Here is a 19,788-nt window from a genome sequence, read left to right as displayed (position 1 = left end):
CGCGCTAATCACTAATCTGCCGTGTTTTACAAGACCAAGGCTTAGCTCGCCTTAAATGTTTTTATTACTAATAAATGTATAAAAAAAGACTCTTACCTTCAGAAAACGGTGGCATTTCCTCGAAAGTAAGTAGAAATACAAGTTCCAAGTGTTTTTTAAAAGATTTTACAGGTGTAAAATTTATAAAATACGTTTTTCCGCTCTTAGCTCGTATAAAATGGAGTAATGGCATCTCCGAGGGTTTGACTTATTATGCCCTATAGGGGGTTAACATAGAGTGCCACTACTCTAAGCTCATCCTTTAATTTAGTTTCGAAAGTTCCCGATAGATGGCGTTTTATACGGCTACCCCCAGAAAATAGCGGCTGTCTGCTCGTTGCCCCTTCCGCGTTTTTTCGTTAAGCCTAAGCCAGCGAAGTGGATCTAGACCCTTTATAGTTTTACTATATCTATGATCGGAGCAAACGTGTTTGCCATTTCCGAACTGCTTTCACAGTCACGGAAATGGCTCCTCTACTTGAGTTCTCACAACACCATCATCTGGTCTTTGTCCACACCACACGGACACTAGTCTGTTCTTACTGGCTTCTAATCACCACTATCTTCTGTTCTTTGTCAATCCCACATTGACACCCGTCTGCACTTACACTGGCTTCTAACACCACCATCCACTGGTCTTCCGTCTATTCCACATAGACACCAATCTGTACCATTGGCTTCTACTCCATTTGGTTTTAGGATATACGCGGCGATCAGCTAGGGTTACGAGAAACGTCTAGCCTCCCTAAGGTAGGATCGCTACCAAAGGTTTTCGCATTTGCGGTTTTTCCTTACTATTATAATGGAAACGAATCGTATATATACCCAAAATTTGAAGAAAGCGGGAAGAGGGGTACCCTTCACTTTAAACGTCAATATTAGCAAAGTTTGAGAAGATAATAGGTATAACTTTATTTTAAACGATTTAACTATTATTAATGTTAATTATTGAAGATTAAAATAATTAAAAATAATTATATTTATTTAAATATTAAAGATAAACCTCTCGTGCAAAGAGAGAGATTATCATTGCCTCCTATATCTACCAAGGCCCGTGCATGCGATATATTTCCTTCATTGCCTCCTATATCTATCAAGGCCCGTGCATTGTGACATATTTCATTCATTGGCTCCTATATCTATCAAGGCACGTGCATTGTGATATATTTCATTCATTGCCTCCTATATCTATCAAGGCCCGTGCATTGCGATATATTTTTTCAAAACAACAACAAAAATGGGAAGCTCCTCTCAGAAACATAATAATTTCTTTTCTCTGTATATGAAATGAAAATATGGACAATATTGCGCTCCTTCTTTAATGGTATGAATCCTTGCCTGTCTATTAATATTTTACGTAGGAGTAATACGTTTTTAGCGAAGTCTAGAGAGCATAAACATAAGCGAGATTGTTTTGGGAAAAAAATACTGCTTCCACTAATGGGTTTATACTCCTTGTTACTGTTGTATAGAGTAATCATGATAAAAGCTTAAAAAATTACGAGAGGACAGACCTTTTTTATCCTCCTGTTTTATTCTTAATAAGAATATAAAACATTTATTTTGTATCAAAAAATATTTTTTGGTGCTAAGATTGCTTTAAAAAAATCCAAACGGTTAGGCATTGTTAAAAAAGACAAATGATATTTTTCAAATCTAATGAGATAACGCCCACCTAGTTGAAAATTGCCCTTTTTTATCCGCGGGAGCCATTCTTAATGAGAATTTCGATGCTAGTAGGTTGTCAATTAAACTACCGGTATATTATTGTTGTTGGAAATTGTATATTAAGTCAAATTAAGTGGTTGTAAAGAGCCAGCAGGTTTTTGCCACTTCTTTTTGTGAGTATTTGATTTTTGTATGTAAAATGGAGGAAGGTAATGTTGAGAGTAAGGATGAAATGCGGAAGCGCAAAGCGCGGGAAAGGATGAGGGCAAAAAGATCGACGTTTTCATTGGATACTTAAGGTTATATAATCTTCTCGACACGGAGAGGTAATATTTTGGTTTTCCCAACTTGTTATTTTATAAAAGAAACTGGTCACTGTCCACTTATTATTCCCACGCGCTGAATAAGTATGGGAAATTCCCGGGGACTACTAGCATCCCGGGAATTAAATTTTTTAACTGGCCACCGCCTTATTTCTCAAATTACCACTCTGTCAACTGAACACTAAACTCTACTGAGGTTTGAAACGAATCACATTTGAAACGTAGATTACCTAACGTTAGAAATGCAAATTAACTAAAATGAAATAAAAAATTCAAAATTTCACCTTCAACTTGCAAAATTTAATAATGCTTTTATCACACAACTTTTTGAAAGAAAATGAGAACTTCTTGGAATCTTGGCAGCTACATTTAGATGATTATGGAAGTTGCAAGTACAAATTTGCAAAAAAAAATATATTTTTTTTTTTAAAATCAACGAACTTTTTACTTAAAAAGTATCAAATAATAAAAAATTTACAAAAAAGTTTTCTCTATATATTTAAACATTTTTTAAAAACAATCAAAAAGCAAAAAAAAAAAAGAAAAACGTGCTACATTTCATAGTTTTAAACTTAAACAATATTACCGAAGTTTAAAATGACAGTAATATTTTAAAACAAATGTTTTCTCTTTAAATTAAAACATTGAAAAAGCAAAACAAAACATATTTCAGAGATCTTAACTTTAAAATATTATTGAACTTTGGATTTTGACATGAGTTTTAAACATAAAGCATAAAGTACGAGCATATTCTTGAAATTGACTACGCCATTTTCCACCACATGAATTTATTAGGTTTGTTTAATTTTGTTCCAGCAGAAAAAGGTTCCAGCGTATCTAAGAACTTCTTCTGATTTCTTAGTTCAACAGTTTTTGAATGAGGTAGGTAATGCCGTTAGGTAATAGCCTTTCGCCGAGGAAGTGCACTGTAGTGTAATATTGGAATGTACTTGGGAAACACTACGTGGTTCTTCATTTCCATTCAAAGCAAAACGTTGAAAAGGTTTTTTTCGTATACTATTGATACGAAGTTTTTTAGGAGTTCAAAGAAGGAAATAATTTTTCTAAAAGTTTGTGGAAAACATTGGTACATTTAGAGGCCAAACTGTGGTTAATTATTTTTTTAAATTTCCATGAAATGCGGGATTTGCACGTTAATTTTCAGGAAATATAGGATAACAAACAGCGAAATACAGAAATTCAAGATAGCTAATTGCAAAACGAATTTAGGACAACTTTCGAAAACGTAAGACGAAGACTGTCTAAAATAGCGATTTAATATGTTAGGTTTCAGTTTGTCAATCTGCTCTCTCGTAGTCGCTTCCAATTGTCATTTTCCGTTTGCTTCAGTAATTGACCGAGCGTGTCTTCAATTCTCTTAATTCTTCTTTTAATTTAAGTTCTCTCGTTGTCGCCTCCAATTTTTCATTCTCCAGCTTTAATTTCAGTGTTCTCAGTTCATCTTTCAAGTCTTCAATATTTTCAACTGAGTCGTTAATGATTTCATTGGCTCGCGCCATATGGGTCTCTCTAGCCAAATGCAAAGGTGTTTTCCCATTTATGTCAACTGCATTATAGTCCGCTCCTTTAGACAAAAGGAGACTTAAGATATCGACATCGCCAATATCATGAATATCTCCTTCTTCAGGGATTTCAGAGACAACTGTTTTATTTAAAGTGGCATAATGCAATGCAGTAAGACTTTTGTTATTCCTAGCATTAACATCCGCTCCTTTATCCAAAAGAGACTTAACCACATCGACCAGATTCCACTCAGAAGCCTTCATTAAGGGTGTTGTCCCATCTGCATCAGTCAGATTACCATTGGCACCTTTCTCAATGAGCAACAATGAAGTATCGGATTGTCCATTATCACAAGCCAATTGCAATGCCGTTTTTCCATTTTCATCAACGGCGTCGATGTTGAGACCTTTCTTATCCAAAAGAGACTGGATAACAGCGACTCGATGCTGCTGGATAGCACTCGTTAACAGTCTCGTTGGATTAAAATCAGCCCGATTAACATCGGCACCTCTTTCAATAAGCAGCAACGCCACATCGGATTGTCGATAATCACAAGCCAATTGTAATGCCGTGTCTCTCTTTTTATCAATGGCGTCGATGTTGACACCTTTATCCAAAAGAGACTTGACAACATCGAGTAGATTACTGCTGGAAGCACTCATTAAGGGTGTTGTCCCATATGCACCGGCCAGATTAACATTGGCACCTTTTTGAATGAGCAGCAATGCGGCATTGGTACTTCTAAAATCACAAGCTAGTTGTAATGCTGTTTTCCCACTTCTATCAAAAGCGTTGATATTGACACTTTTATCCAAAAAAGACTTGACAACATTGAGTAGGTTATGGATGGAAGCACTCATTAAGGGCGTTGTCCCTTCTGCATCAGCCTGATTAACATTGGCACCATTTTCAACGAGCAGCAAAGCAGCATCGCATTTTCCATAATCACAAGCCCATTGCAATGCCGTTTTTCCCTTTTTATCAAGGGCATCGATATTGCCACCTTTATCCAAAAGAGACTTGACCACATCGAGTAGATTACGCCTGGAAGCACTCATTAACGGTGTTGTCCCCTTTACATCAGTAAGATTAACATTGGCACCTTCATCGATAAGCAGCAATGCTGTATCACATTTTCCACTATCACAAGCCCATTGTAATGCCGTTTCTCCGAATTCATCAACGGCGTCGATGTTGGCACCTTTATCCAAAAGAGACTTGACCACATCGAGTAGATTACTGCTGGAAGCACTCATTAAGGGTGTTGTCCCTTCTGCATCAGTCAGATTAACATTGGCACCTTTCTCAATGAGGACCAATGCCAAATCAGATTTTCCATAATCAGAAGCCCATTGTAATGCCGTTACTCCATTTTCATCAATGGCGTCGATGTTTACACCTTTATCCAAAAGAGACTTGACCACATCGACTAGATTACTCTTGGAAGCACTCATTAAGGGTGTTGTCCCTTCTGCATCAGTCAGATTAACATTGGCACCTTTCTCAATGAGGAGCAATGCCAAATCTGATTTTCCACTATCACAAGCCCATTGTAATGCCGTTTCTCTATTTTGATTAATGGCGTCGATGTTGACACCATTTTCCAAAAGAGACTTGACCACATTGAATAGATTACGGCTGGAAGAACTCATTAAGGGTGTTGTCCCCAAATCTGAATCAGTCAGATTAACATCGGCACCTTTTTCAATAAGCAGCAATGCCGCATCGGAGTTTCCATTATCGCAAGCCACTTGTAATGCCGTGTCTCCCCAGTTATCAACGGCGTCGAAATTGACATCTTTATCCAAAAGAGACTTAACCACGTCGAGTAGATTATGCCTGAAAGCACTCATTAACGGTGTTGTCCCATCTACATCAGCCTGATTAACATGGGCACCTTTTTTAATGAGGAGCAATGCCGCATCGGAGTATCCATAAAAGCAAGCCAATTGTAATGCCGTTGTTCCCATTTTATCAACGGGGTCAATGTTGACACCTTTATCCAAAAGAGACTTAACCACGTCGAGTAGATTATGCCTGGAAGCACTCATTAACGGTGTTGTCCCATTTGCATAAGCTGGATTAACATTGGCACCTTTTTCAATGAGCAGCAATGCCGCATCGGATTTCCCATAATCACAAGCCAAGTGTAATGCTGTTTTCCCACTTATATCAACGGCGTCGATGTTGACACCTTTATCCAAAAGAGACTTAACCACGTCGAGTAGATTATGCCTGGAAGCACTCATTAACGGTGTTTCACCGTATATAGTCGCATTTACATCAGCACCCCTTTTAATAAGAAGCAATGCCACATCGGATTTTCCATTATCGCAAGCGATGTGTAACGCGGTTCTGCCGTCCTTGGTACAGTTGATATCGGCACCATGGTTTAACAAACTGACCACTTCATTCATTTGGCCCTTTTCAACGGCAGCCAAGATCTCTTCGTCAGACATATTGTTGACGTGTACTTCAATCTCTATTTTCTAGTATTTTGGGTAATTTGCAGGTGATGGTAAGTCGCCTGAAAATAACAATAACAATAAATATACATTAGATGAATGTCCAAACCATTATTTGAACAAGAAATCATCGTCTTGAATAATTAAACTACTCCCAATAACCCGTGCGCTTATCCTAAGTATTTTAGTCGGAATTATTAAAGTAGTCGGGATCAGTGAGGCTCGGGGTTTGAATTAAAAAAGTGGCCCGACTAATTAATAAACTGGTTTTTGACTTGTCTTATTTCGAAACCTTCTCTAGAGACGTGTACAGTAGATTTTAGCGACAATCAGCTTCAAACTGAGACAAGCCAAGTCAAACTTTTTATGCCATTTTGGGCAAAGGCTTAAGTTTATTACTTATACTTATTTTTTCTAATTAAACATTGTAAAGCTCTCACTTTCAAGACCAAAATTACATTGAAACTGTCTATATTCCTCTAAAACTGTCAATCATGTATATCAAAATAAAAAATCTTAAACGGTGCAAAACAGCACGAAAACTGTTTTAGGAGTAAACCTACTGTACTTCCAAGTGAGAGGAGGGTGTAGATGTTTCACTCGTGTTTTCCCCTAAAGACGCAACTCACGCAAGAGGGAGCAGTGATAGGAGCGGACCCCAAAAACTAATACTTTTAACAAGTCACGAAAATTCTTTCTTATTAGCTATTTGAATGCAGTAGTCCACAAAGTCAACAATGTGACGTTTACGTGAACACCGTGTGTTTGGGATGGGGTGGCTTGTCATCGGTTGTCATGCACAACGTGGATAAACGGTTGAGGTATAACTTAAAATTTTCAGCTACTCGTTCACTACGTGGGTTGCCCTAACTACCACTGTTAAGTTTACAATGGGTTTTCAAGGATAATTCTACCTGTAGTTTCCCAGCTTCAATAAGTCAAATGTGAAGATTTTGATGTTTTTAGGAAACTTATATAGTCAATTTAACATGAACGTAACTCTTCAATTACAACTCGCGAACGCGTTCATATGTTCCAAAAACTGTCTTTTGTTTTGACATAATTTTCCATCAATCTTTTGACCAAGGCTTAACCGTTTTGGGGGTGGGGCTTTGGATAAGGGAATATGAAAATAGACGGATAAATTGATGATTTAAGAGATAAATTCTCAAAAAAAATATAATGTTCAGAAAGTATTGAAGAAAAAAAAACAATAATAATAAATAACAATTACCTTGTTAAAGAAGTGTTTTACAACGAAATGAACGAGCGCCATGACTGCTGCATGGTGCTTTACGTGAGCAGACGACTGTTAATACCTCTCAGCAACGAAAAGAGTGAATGGGTAATGCAAACAGACCAAATAAGCTATGACTTTTTACAGACTTATGAAAAATTATTTGAAATCCATAATTTTAATTAAAGACCATTTATCTATCTAAAAATATTAATATTAATACGATTAATATGAAGGTTTGACATATTTTTGCGCTAAGTTATGTTATGTAACAAGACGTAGTACCGTAGTACTGTTTCAAGGAAATCCTGTAACATTTCTTTCGATACTTAGATAATTAATAAAGAACCCAAAGTAGGAAACTTATCGGATTTGATATAAAATCGCAGCTAAAATTGACGGAACAACATAAAACTTCTTTGGGACTTTAAATGTACAATTTTTTCAATATATTAATAAAATTTGAAATTAAAACTTGCGTTTTCTTACCACACACCAGGGATGCACACACTAAAACTATAACAAATTGTGCGAATAAATTATCGTATGAAGAAAACAAACTTTATTTCAAAAATACAAATGTTGGAAAATGAAATACTTTTGACTTTTTTTTTTTTTGAAGAAATGAAGGTTAAGGAACGTGTATGGATATAAGTTTATTGAGGTGGAATGTCTTTGTCAGATTTGATTCTAATAATTGGAGCATCTTCATTTCTCCGCAGAAGAATCTTGCCATCTTGAACCCAAACGAATTTGTACTGGTTGTTTTTAGCGAAATCTTTGACGCGATGCAGCAATTTCTTGTTGTAATGTGTCAACTTCTGGTTGATGTAGATTTTGTCATCCTTGAATGATTTATCCAAAGATGATGCCAAGATTCCAGTTGACCTCTTCTCTCTGAAGGCTTTCAACCAAGTCTGGGCCGTTTCCACCCTCTGAAACGTGACCACGATAGATCTGGGCTTGTGGGTAGCTTCTGGAAAGACACTAGTTTCACGACAGACTCGAATCAAATCGCTTGGAAAAGCCAAACCCAGATGGTGAACTATAGAGGCTAATATAGATATCAGGTTCTCGTCGGATTTCTCTGGCAAGCCGTTTGTTTCCAAGGTGTTGAGTGGTTGCTTTTGCTCAGTGCTGTTCAGTTTGGACTCAATTTTGAACCTCCAGTTATCTCTTTCCGGTTTCGAAGCAACCAGTTTTGGTTTAGAAGAAAGGTTGTCGGCAATTTCCTTACAAGACTCTGTTATTTTGGCTAGAAGTGGGGCGACTATTTGGGGCATTATAACCTCAGCCGAAGATGCTGTCGACGTTTCGACAGCAACACCTGAGACTAATCCATCAAGTTTGATCTTCAGATTGTCCATGTCTTCTTTCATTTCATGTTCTGTTTTACTTGCCTCCAATTTGTCTTTTTCCGTTTGATTCAGTAAATGTCCCAAGGCGGCTTTAAGTTCTGCCACCTCTTCTTTCAATTCCCGTTCTTTCTTGCTAGCCTCAAATTTGTCCTTTTCTGTTTGATTCAGTAATTGGCAAAGTGTGGTTTTCAGTTCTGTCAACTGATCTTTCAATTCACATTCTCTCTTGGTTGCCTCTAATTTTTCGTTTTCCCTTTGTTTCAGAAATTCATCCAAGGTGGTTTTCAATTCCCGTTCTCTCTTGCTTGCCTCCAATTTGTCCTTTTCTGTTTGATTCAGTAGTTCGCCCAAGGTGGTTTTCAATTCCCGTTCTTTCTCGCTTGCCTCCAATTTGTCCTTTTCTGTTTGATTCAGTAATTCATCCAATGTAGATTTCAGTTCTCCAAGCTCTTGTTTCAATTTTTCCGATTCTTCAACCAAGTTGTTGGACTGCGATTGTAACATCTGGGCTGAACTCGCCACGATGGAGTTTTTATCAGTCTCCATTTGTATTGTTAATGATTTCCATCACTTCCGCGAAACCATTATCTCTAGCCAAATCCAAAGGAGTTTTCCCGTTTGTGTCAACCGTGTTACAATCCGATCCTTTAGAGAGAAGGAAACTTACGATGTCCACGTTGCCACGTACGGCAGCGTGGTGCAAAGGATTACGGCCTTCATTAGCAATAGCATGAATATCCGCTTCTTTTTCGAACAGAGCAACGACTGTTTCATATGAAGTAGCATAATGCAACGCAGTCAGACTCTTGTTATTCCTAGCATTAACATTCGCTCCATTATGCAAGAGAGACTTACTAACATCGATAAGATTACATTCGGAAGCTCTAATTAACGGTGTTGTCCCTTCTGAATCAGCCAGATTAACGTTGGCACCTTTTTCAATAAGCAGCAATGCCGCCTCTAATTTTCCCTTTTCACAAGCCAAGTGTAATGCCGTATTTCCCCATTTATTAACGGCATCGATATAGACACCCCTATCCAAAATTGCCTTGACCACATCGAGTAGATTACGGCTGGAAGCTATCATTAAGGGTGTTGTCCCATCCTCATCGGTCATATTAACATTGGCACCGTTTTCAATGATCAGCAATGGCTTATCGGATTCTACATGCCAAAGAGACGTTTCTAATACTGTTCTCCCACCTTTATCAACGGCGTCGATATTGGCACCTTTATTCAAAAGAGACCGGACCACATCGACTAGCTTACACTGGAAAGCCGTCATTAACGGTTTTATTCCATAAACATCAGCCAGATTAACATTGTCACCCCTTTCAATAAGCAGCAATGCCACATTGGATTCTCCATGTTGACAAGCAAATTGGAATGCCGATTTTCCCATTTCATCAACGGCGTCGATTTTGGCAGCTTTATCCAAAAGAGACTTGACCACATCGACTCTACCCCGTAAAGACGCCACCATTAACGGTGTTTTACCCCATTTAGTAGCCGCATTTGCATCTGCACCCCTTTCAATAAGCAGTAATGCCACATCGAAATGATTATAATAAAGAGCGTTATGTAAAGCAGTATAGCGAAACCGATCATCATAGTAAATACTGGCACCACGGTTTAACAACCAGACAACCTCATCTTTTTTCCCCTCTTTCGCAGCAGTCAATAATCCTTCACCAGACATTGTGTACATGACTCTCTTTTCTAGTATTTTAGGTAACTATAGCAGTCGAGATCGTAGCCTGAAAAAAATAATAATATTAATTAGTACTTTTGGCGTACTGATTACATGGCTAAGTACTTTTTAAGAAAACCTTGGGACTTTAATGGCATAGTGTCGTCTTTATTAAACTAAACCTATTTAGCAAAGTCGGAAAATTACGGGATTTGACAAATAGTTCAAAAGTTATTAAAATGTTTATTCATTTGGAATATCCATTGTCAAAAAAAATGGGATCATATTCTGAGACCTAATTGTCCAACAAGCTGCCCTATTCACCCTACTTAAGGCTCTCATTTTCATCATTACTTAACATAAGTTTATAGGGTATATTCGATATATATGACATCAATTAGACATAATGAGAGCTAGAATTGACTACACGCGGTTTAGCAGTCCATCATCCTATTTTGTCTTTGACAGCGCATCACAAGGCGTCACTTAACGAAAATCTATAACCTACGTCATTTCATAACCAGTGACAAACTTATGGAACATATCTTATGAACTTACGTTAACATTAACAGACTCTTACTATCATGTAACGTTACGTCAAAAGAAATAACAAAGAACACGAAATTTATTTCAAAAATATTTGGGTACTTTCAGTTCTAATCAATGTAAAGTAAACTTGAAAGAAGTTCAAATTTAGAAAATCATATATTTATTGTGACGGAATGTCATTGCCAGAATTGATTCTAATGATTGGACCATCATGGTTCTTGCGCAGAAGAATCTTGCCATCTTGAACCCAAACGAATATGTACTGGTTTGTTTTAGCGAATTCTTCGACGCGATGCAGCAATTTCTTGTTGAAATGGGTCAACTTCTGGTTGATGAAGATTTTGTCATCCTTGAATGATTTATCCAAAGATGATGCCAAGATTCCAGTTGACCTCTTCTCTCTGAAGGCTTTCAACCAAGCCTGAGCAGTCTCAATCTTCCGAAACTTGACAAGAATAACCCTGGGCTTGTTGATAGCTTCAGGATTCGCAGTCGAATAACGCGATAGTCTAAATCAGACAGTTGCAATTTTAACTCGCTGAACTTTCGTATATTGAACAATTGGTCATCATTAATTCTCTTCATATCAGCCTGCAAGGAAGCTATTTGTTTCTTCAATTCTTCATTCTTACGGAACTCCACTCTTAGTTTAGAGATATCATTCTCATTTTCAATTTTCCTGTGAAACTGTTGGTATTGCATGGACGTAATAGTCTTTTGCAAATTAGACAGCTGCAAGTTTAAGCTTTTATTGCATTCTTTAACTTTTTCCATTTCTTGTTTCATTTCCATTTCTCTTTTATTGGTCATTTCTCTTTTATTGGCCATTATCTTTTCATTTTCCGTTTGCTTCAAGATAGACTTTAGTTCCCTCAACTCTATTTTTAATTTTCCCACTTCTTCAGACTCAGACATTCGACGCGAGTTTTCTTCAGCACTATTTAACTACACGTTTAACGTCTGAATTAAACTAAAAACAAGCGTGCATGGAAAACACAGAAACTTAATACACTAAATTTTGCCAAGGCTTAAAGGCATATGCCAAATAATGCCATGCGTCGCTATAGCATGGATGAAGGATGCGCGTGAAAAACATTCGACGCTCAACAGGATGTGCAACTCCCTATACTAAAAAGTAGACAAGTCGATACTAGCGCCGCCTGGCTACCAGCGCTGGAAACCCTTGCGGGAAAAATAAAAAATACAGGACATAAGAATAAAACAACTGTTTTGCTTCTAGCAGACGACGCTAAGGAAAAAAAATAGACGGTAGCGCGTGTTTTTTTCTCGTGTCCAGTATTTTTTATTTTTCCCGCGAGGGTTTCCAGCGCTGGTAGCCAGGCGGCGCTAGTATCGACTTGTCTACTTTTTAGTATAGGGAGTTGCACATCCTGTAGAGCGTCGAATGTTTTGCACGCGCATCCTTCATCCATGCTGTGGTTCTCTAGAAGTATCATGTCGAGAAAATATCGGAGATTCTGCCAGACTTGGACCGCAAAAACTATCTATAACAATCTTCAAAAGCACACTAAATATTTTTGCAAAAGTAGGTATTTTGCGATGAAAACATTTCATGTCTTCACTCACAAATCACTCGTTCTAATGAAAAATAATTACAATACAGAGCTAATTAAAATACAGGTTTTTGCGCGGAAAAAACAAAAACCTTAAATACCCCCCACGGTGAATTACCTTGAAATTTAGCATAAAGATACTAATTGAGCTCCACTTTCGAATTATCCCGGTCTCGTTAACTGCAACTCGGTCATTCTAATTGAAATTAATTAAAAACATGTGTTTTAAGGTAAAAAAAAGATTTCAATGTTTAGTTTATATACAGAATCACCAGAATGCAAACTTAACCCAATAAACGTATGATAAAATAACCTTGACAATATGAACAACTGCCATTAAACCTCTATAAGTGAATACACCTACTAAGTACTAAAAAAAAGAGAGTATGAATTCAACGGTAAAGTTAGCGACAATTTTCCTGTATCTATGTAGACATAAGTCTATTATGTAAGGTCCCTTACATAATAGACTTATGTATGGAGTCAGGAATACATAGATTTACTACTTGGAATCCTTAAGAGGCCTTTTTATGGGCCTGGGTGTCTGACTGAAAGGGGAGGCGGTGTAGTAACCGTCACCGTTGACGTCATTCATACTTTATTTCACGTATTTTGCGACCTGCGCCGCGACTCCCGCGACCTATGCGCGGTGAACCCGAATGTAAACATGATGCGTCGTCTGAACAAGTAGACCAAGGATTACGTTTCTAAAAAAAGGCGAGACTCGCTTTCCGTTAAAAACTCGATATCACTATTCTCACCGGGTGGAGTAAAAATTAAATTCCTTCCACTCTTCACCAAAGTTATTCAAAAACAAAACATCGGTATCCCTATGCAAAGGCTTAGGGTTTAAGGGGATGTAACGTCATCTTTTCTCGAAATTATTATAGCATTCGTTTTCAATACTGAATTTCAGGGGCGTGCCAACATGAGCCAAAATTTCCCACTGGAGCGGGGGCAAAATGGCTGCCTAATGTTAAAGTCCCATAGAGTTGAAAATTTGAGCGGGGGCCTTCGCCCCCGCTGCCCCCGTAGTTGGCACGCCCTTGCAGTGAATTTCGAGCTACACTAACTTCTAAATCGTCGACTTTAGTTACAGTTAGAGAAATTTCCGCCTCAAAAACGCCGTTAACGTCAAACTATTCCAAGTTCTCGCACTTTCCGACCATTTCGGAGCCGAAACTGATTCAGACGACAGCTTAAAAGGTCATGATCTCGATCTGTCCCACACATTCGCATAACCAATGAGACGCGAGGAAGGAGGAGCAAGTGGTTTAAAAGTTTTTGGCGCTTCCCCTCACGGTCAATCAGATATTTGTATGGGGTCTATGGCCTCTTATAGATTCCAAGTACTAAATCTATGTATTCCTGATGGAGTAAAATCCAAAAAAATATGCCGAGCCTATCAAAAAGCGCGAAATTCGAAACTTTGTGGTGAAATAGTGAATGTTCGGCAAGTATCCAAAACTCCATTGTGTATTGCAAATAAGATGAATTATTTCAACTCATTTTTTTCAACTAAATTAACTCTAATGAACTACGATGCAACGTTGGTTTAAACCTAGTTAACGTGAAATTAACCAAAAATAACAATTTTTTTGGGTAAGAACATGGACAAATTTGAGATTAAACTAAAAAATTAAAATAAAACTTCATCGTGTTCGTACAGCCTCAAATGCTTCCTATTTTACGGATAATGGGGGTCTATTACTGAACGATAATTTTAAATTAACCCAAATCAATAGCGTGAACATTTGCTGGATGCCGCGCCTTTTGGAGGCTATACGTTACTCGTTACATGTCGTACCCCTAACGATTTTTCTGAAGTAGAAGGTAATCTGAAAGATTTTTTTATACGGAATAGATAGATAACAAAAGATGGTGGAGTTAGAAGCCAATGCGACAGATTCGGTTCTTGTGGAATGGACGAGAGACTAGGTAGATAAAGGAACAGTGGCCACTTAAAGAGTGGATCGGTACTCGAGTAAAATAGTTAACATAGCGAAATACAATTTCCCCCGATTACGGGAACGCGTTTACATCCATGTACTGTACAACCTGTGAACGCGCTCTATTGTAACAAAGGACAGAAAGCCAGCCACAGAAACGTCCCTGACAGTACCTCTCAATAGCATAACGTTCCCGGCGAATAAACGTTATGGATATAAATGTGATGAACATTAAATAAAAAGGAAGTACATACCTTTGGTCAAACGGTCGTTTAATTTTTCACTCAAAATGTTTAACAGATATTCTTGGAATTAATTACAACCAAAAGATAGGAGAAGACAAGTTACAAATATTTATTCGCTCTTAATTGCACGTTTGGAAATTTTCTAGGCCGGAGAGAAGCACCCAAAACAAGAGGAAGAGGAGTCTCTTTATTTTTTTATTTTAGTAACGTCATTTAATTTAAAATTAATTCTGAAAACGGCTGTTAGTGAGCCAAGAGTCCTGTCCTTGACAATGCGCACCGTTTCCGTTAATACAATTCAGAAAGGAGAAATTTAATGGATTCTTACAGTTTCGGCAAATTCATTACAAAAGAGGATGAAAGATGGTTTTTGTCCAACAAATTTAAAATGTTCATTTTACGATTAAAAGAAATTTTACAATGTCAAGCAGCCTTAAAATCCATCTATTCATTCTTGTGACTTCTACGTTTATGTGCTATCAAAGAACTCTTCCGCTTACATTCATAGTCACATTGATCACAATTGAGGGGTTTTACACCACTGTGAATGCGTTGATGCGCGATAAAATTACCCTTCTGCGTGCTTGAAAAGTCGCACTGATCACATTTGAAGGGTTTTTCACCACTGTGAATGCGTTGATGTGCGATCAAATTAATCTTCTGGGTACATTTATAGTCACACCGAGCACATTTGAAGGGTTTTTCACCACTGTGAATGCGTTGATGTGCGATCAAATTAATCTTCTGGGTACACTTATAGTCACACCGAGCACATTTGAAGGGTTTTTCACCAGTGTGAATGCGTTGATGTCTGATCAAATTAATCTTCTGGGTACACTTATAGTCACACGGAGCACATTTGAAGGGTTTTTCACCACTGTGAACGCGTTGATCAAATTTCTCTTATACTTGCATGAATAGTCACACTGATCACATTTGAAGTGTTTTTCTTCGTTACCCTTTCTAACATGAAGTTGCAGATCCCTTTTATATTCAGTAGAACACTTTAACCGAAGTTTCTTCTCAATTTACCTATAGAATATACAGGGTGTTTCTGATAAGTCTGCCATAAATCAAGGGGCGTGTTCTTTGGGTCAAACTGAGTGGAAAGTGTCAAAGAACATGGGGTGTACAAGAATTTGCAACGAAGATATGGCCCCCCAAACATTGGCCCCTAAAACAAGAAAATATTCGAATATGTAGACTAAAACAAATTCAGCCTTATCAACGTGTTTAGAAATAATGAGACAATTTCAATAGTTTCCCTCTAACATCGTTATTGAACTTTCACCTGGCAGAAGTGTATTAAATGAGTAGAAGTATGCCTACTCTAGTAAAGTAAATTCAAAGTTTCATGGTACCTTTCGGTTGGTATTACTTTTATTCTTAACAAGTTAACATGGACGTTACAGGTATTGTTCAAAATGTCCACCAACGGCGTTAAGACAAACATGAACCCGTCTTTCGAAAGATTCTTGGACATGTTGGAAGATTCCTGGCATGTTCCTGATTGTTTGACAACCTTCAATAATTCGTCTTCGCAAGTCTTCCTCATCACGGACTTCATTCTTGTACACGATGTCTTTGAGATGACCCCAAAGATAGAAATCGCACGGATTTAAATCCGGAGATCTGGCTGGCCACGCAACTGGTCCTCCACGCCCAATCCACCTCAAATTAAACGTAGCATTAAGATGTTCTCTAACTGCACGGCTGAAATGTGGGGGTGCCCCGTCGTGCATAAACCACATTTCACGAAGTCATGCTAACGGTATGTCCTCGAGTAGTTCAGGTAAAGTGTCTCTTAAGAACGTGAGATATGCTTCACCATTTAGTCTGGGTGGAAGAAAATGCGGACCTAGTAAACGTAAACAATAAACGGTGGTTTGCTAAAAAGTCTTTGGGGTCATCTCAAAGATTTTTTTGACATCGTGTACAAGAATGAAGTCCGTGAATAAAAAACAATGCTGACAGTCATGACGCAAACGTAAAAACTAAACGGTGGCTTGCTATAAAGTAACGCGATGTTGTTGATAACGTCACAGTATCACTTCGAACGAACGTGTGGTAGTACAGTATGGCGTATACCAATGCAGAATATGCAGACATGCATCTCATGTATGGACTGGCGCAGGGCAATTCAGTGGAAGCACAGCGGCGATACCAGGAACAATTTCCGCAACGACGCATACCAAATCGTCGTACGTTCGAGGCTGTTGACAGGCGCTTGAGGGACATCGGACAAGTACAACCCAACAACGTTCGAGAGCGAGACATTCCAGAAGACATGGAGGAAATCGAGGAAGACGTCCTTGCCATGTTCGATGAGGACCCCTCGACAAGTACCAGACAAGTTGGACGACAATTACATGTTAATCACGTTTTGGTCTGGCGAATTCTCCGCGGACATCAGTTTCACCCGTATCATATTCAAAAGGTGCAAGCTCTTAACCCGGCAGATTATCCAAGACGCATCGACTTTTGCGAGTGGTTTTTGGCCAGAGTAGAGGACAATCAATTTCCACGGGTCCTTTTAGTAACCGACGAGGCACATTTTTCCCGGGATGGAATTCTGAACTATCACAACCACCACGAGTGGCGCCAATTAAACCCACACGCAACTAGTGTTAGAAGTCACCAACAGCAATTTTCTTTAAACGTATGGTGCGGCATTGTCGGTAATCATTTACTAGGTCCGCATTTTCTTCCACCCAGACTAAATGGTGAAGCATATCTCACGTTCTTAAGAGACACTTTACCTGAACTACTCGAGGACATACCGTTAGCATTACTTCGTGACATGTGGTTTATGCACGACGGGGCACCCCCACATTTCAGCCGTGCAGTTAGAGAACATCTTAATGCTACGTTTAATTTGAGGTGGATTGGGCGTGGAGGACCAGTTGCGTGGCCAGCCAGATCTCCGGATTTAAATCCGTGCGATTTCTATCTTTGGGGTCATCTCAAAGACATCGTGTACAAGAATGAAGTCCGTGATGAGGAAGACTTGCGAAGACGAATTATTGAAGGTTGTCAAACAATCAGGAACATGCAGGAATCTTCCAACATGTCCAAGAATCTTTCGAAAGACGGGTTCATGTTTGTCTTAACGCCGTTGGTGGACATTTTGAACAATACCTGTAACGTCCATGTTAACTTGTTAAGAATAAAAGTAATACCAACCGAAAGGTACCATGATACTTTGAATTTACTTTACTAGAGTAGGCATACTTCTACTCATTTAATACACTTCTGCCAGGTGAAAGTTCAATAACGATGTTAGAGGGAAACTATTGAAATTGTCTCATTATTTCTAAACAAGTTGATAAGGCTGAATTTGTTTTAGTCTACATATTCGAATATTTTCTTGTTTTAGGAGCCAATGTTTGGGGGGCCATATCTTCGTTGCAAATTCTTGTACACCCCGTGTTCTTTGACACTTTCCACTCAGTTTGACCCAAAGAACACGCCCCTTGATTTATGGCAGACTTATCAGAAACACCCTGTATATAAAAGAAATATAAAAGCGACATAACTTATAATTTAGTATCAAAAATACAGTAACATTCAAGCGAACTTTAAAAAAAACGTAATGCTGAGGCCTATACGAAAACTCAATATTAAAGAAAAGAAACAGTGCTGATGAGTAAACGAGCATATCAACAAAAATGGGATGAAGATTAACTTAAATGGCGAGGAGAAACCTTGGCTCGAAACGATTGTCTACCATTGGGTCGAATCCCATTGGATCGAATGTCTCGTTCGACCGAATCCCATTAGACCGAATACCGCAATTTGGGCGGTTTTCCAATCATGAATTTTCCTTTCAATCCTATTTTTCTATTGATTTTCTTATTAAACTTCTTGTTATTGCACATACTAAACCAAACGTAACCTAACATAACAGTAATGTTTTGGAAAAGGCATATTATAGGAGAAGTCAATGAAGCTAAACATCAATATTTTGGAAAAGGCGTAACATTGTTAAATGATTTATAAAATATTACGAACCTAACTTAACCTAACCTAACCTAACCTAACCTAACTTAACCTAACCTAACTTAACCTAACCTAACCTAACCTAACCTAACTTAACCAAACCTAACCTAACATAGAAGTAATGTTTTGGAAAAGGCATATTATTTGATAAGTCAATGAAGCTAAACATCAATATTTTGGAAAAGGCGTAACATTGTTAAATGATTTATAAAATATTACCAACCTAACGTAACCTAACCTAACCTAACCAAACCTAACGTAACCTAACCAAACCTAACCAAACCTAACCAAACCTAACCAAACCTAACCTAACATAACCTAACCTAACCTAACCCTAACCTAACCTAACCTAACCCTAACCTAACCTAACCTAACAAAATATAAAATTGATTTTCATATTAAACTTCTTGATATTGCAGCAAATAATAAATTTCAGAAAATAACTTCCATTTTTGGAAATTGTCCAACCCTAACCTAACCATACCTAACGTAATCTAACCTTACCATTAAGAGATCTCCCTCCCAAGTACTGACGGCGCTCGATGCTGCTTAACTTCTTCGATCATCCAAATCACTTTATCCATTGCGCTACTGGAGCCCGGCAACTCAAAGAAAACGCTATGATTTTATATGTGTAAACCCATCCCATTCAGTCGAAAGCTCTTCCATATAAATATTCCCATTCAGTAGAAAATCGCTCTTTGGGCTATAAATTGTTTTAAATTTGGCTACAATTTTAGAAATCTGAATTCGATCCAACGGGATTCTATCCAATAGGATATTACCGCTCGGAACCAGAGAGAGTGGTAACTTATCGAAAGGATTTAGGGGTCTTTAAGTTATCGCTTGCTTTATAACTAAAGACCGTGAAATTTTAACTTGACCACCTTGTTTTGTTATTAGCAGGAGGGGAATTCGCGAAACTTCCGCCGCTTTTCGTTCAAGGTTTGATGACACCTATGACTAATCACCTATTTAGATATCGCGCTCTCATAGACGGCACGAGGTTGGCATAAACCCTTTAGACGAAAGTTATCACTTGCGATAACTCGCTTAAAAAGTTAGAGAATTGCCCCCATTGTTTCTATTTTTTTTTCTGAAAAAAGTTTTCAAATTCTATCTAACGATGCTTAATTAGTGGTTAATTATAAATCTCAGATGTTACGGG

General features: G+C 38.0%; 1 protein-coding gene across 1 annotated transcript; it reads right to left on the bottom strand.

Annotated features, from left to right (window-relative positions):
• Positions 1 to 3,376: 3,376 nt before the first annotated feature.
• Positions 3,377 to 7,317, bottom strand: LOC149614005 (uncharacterized). Its single transcript, XM_089858075.1, has 2 exons — positions 7,254 to 7,317; positions 3,377 to 6,081 (listed from the first exon to the last, which is right to left on the bottom strand). Exon 2 carries the CDS (start codon positions 6,011 to 6,013, stop codon positions 3,377 to 3,379), a length of 2,637 nt encoding a protein of 878 aa, XP_089714201.1. The 5' UTR covers positions 6,014 to 6,081; positions 7,254 to 7,317.
• Positions 7,318 to 19,788: the final 12,471 nt, after the last annotated feature.

The sequence above is a fragment of the Phalangium opilio genome, unplaced genomic scaffold, assembly GCF_054372755.1.
Source record: "Phalangium opilio isolate 3A_F unplaced genomic scaffold, DU_Popi_V2 ptg000230l_1, whole genome shotgun sequence".
NCBI lineage: Eukaryota > Metazoa > Arthropoda > Arachnida > Opiliones > Phalangiidae > Phalangium > Phalangium opilio.
The sequence above is the reverse complement of the archived record's forward strand: the minus strand, read 5'-3'. Positions and strand labels throughout refer to the sequence as shown.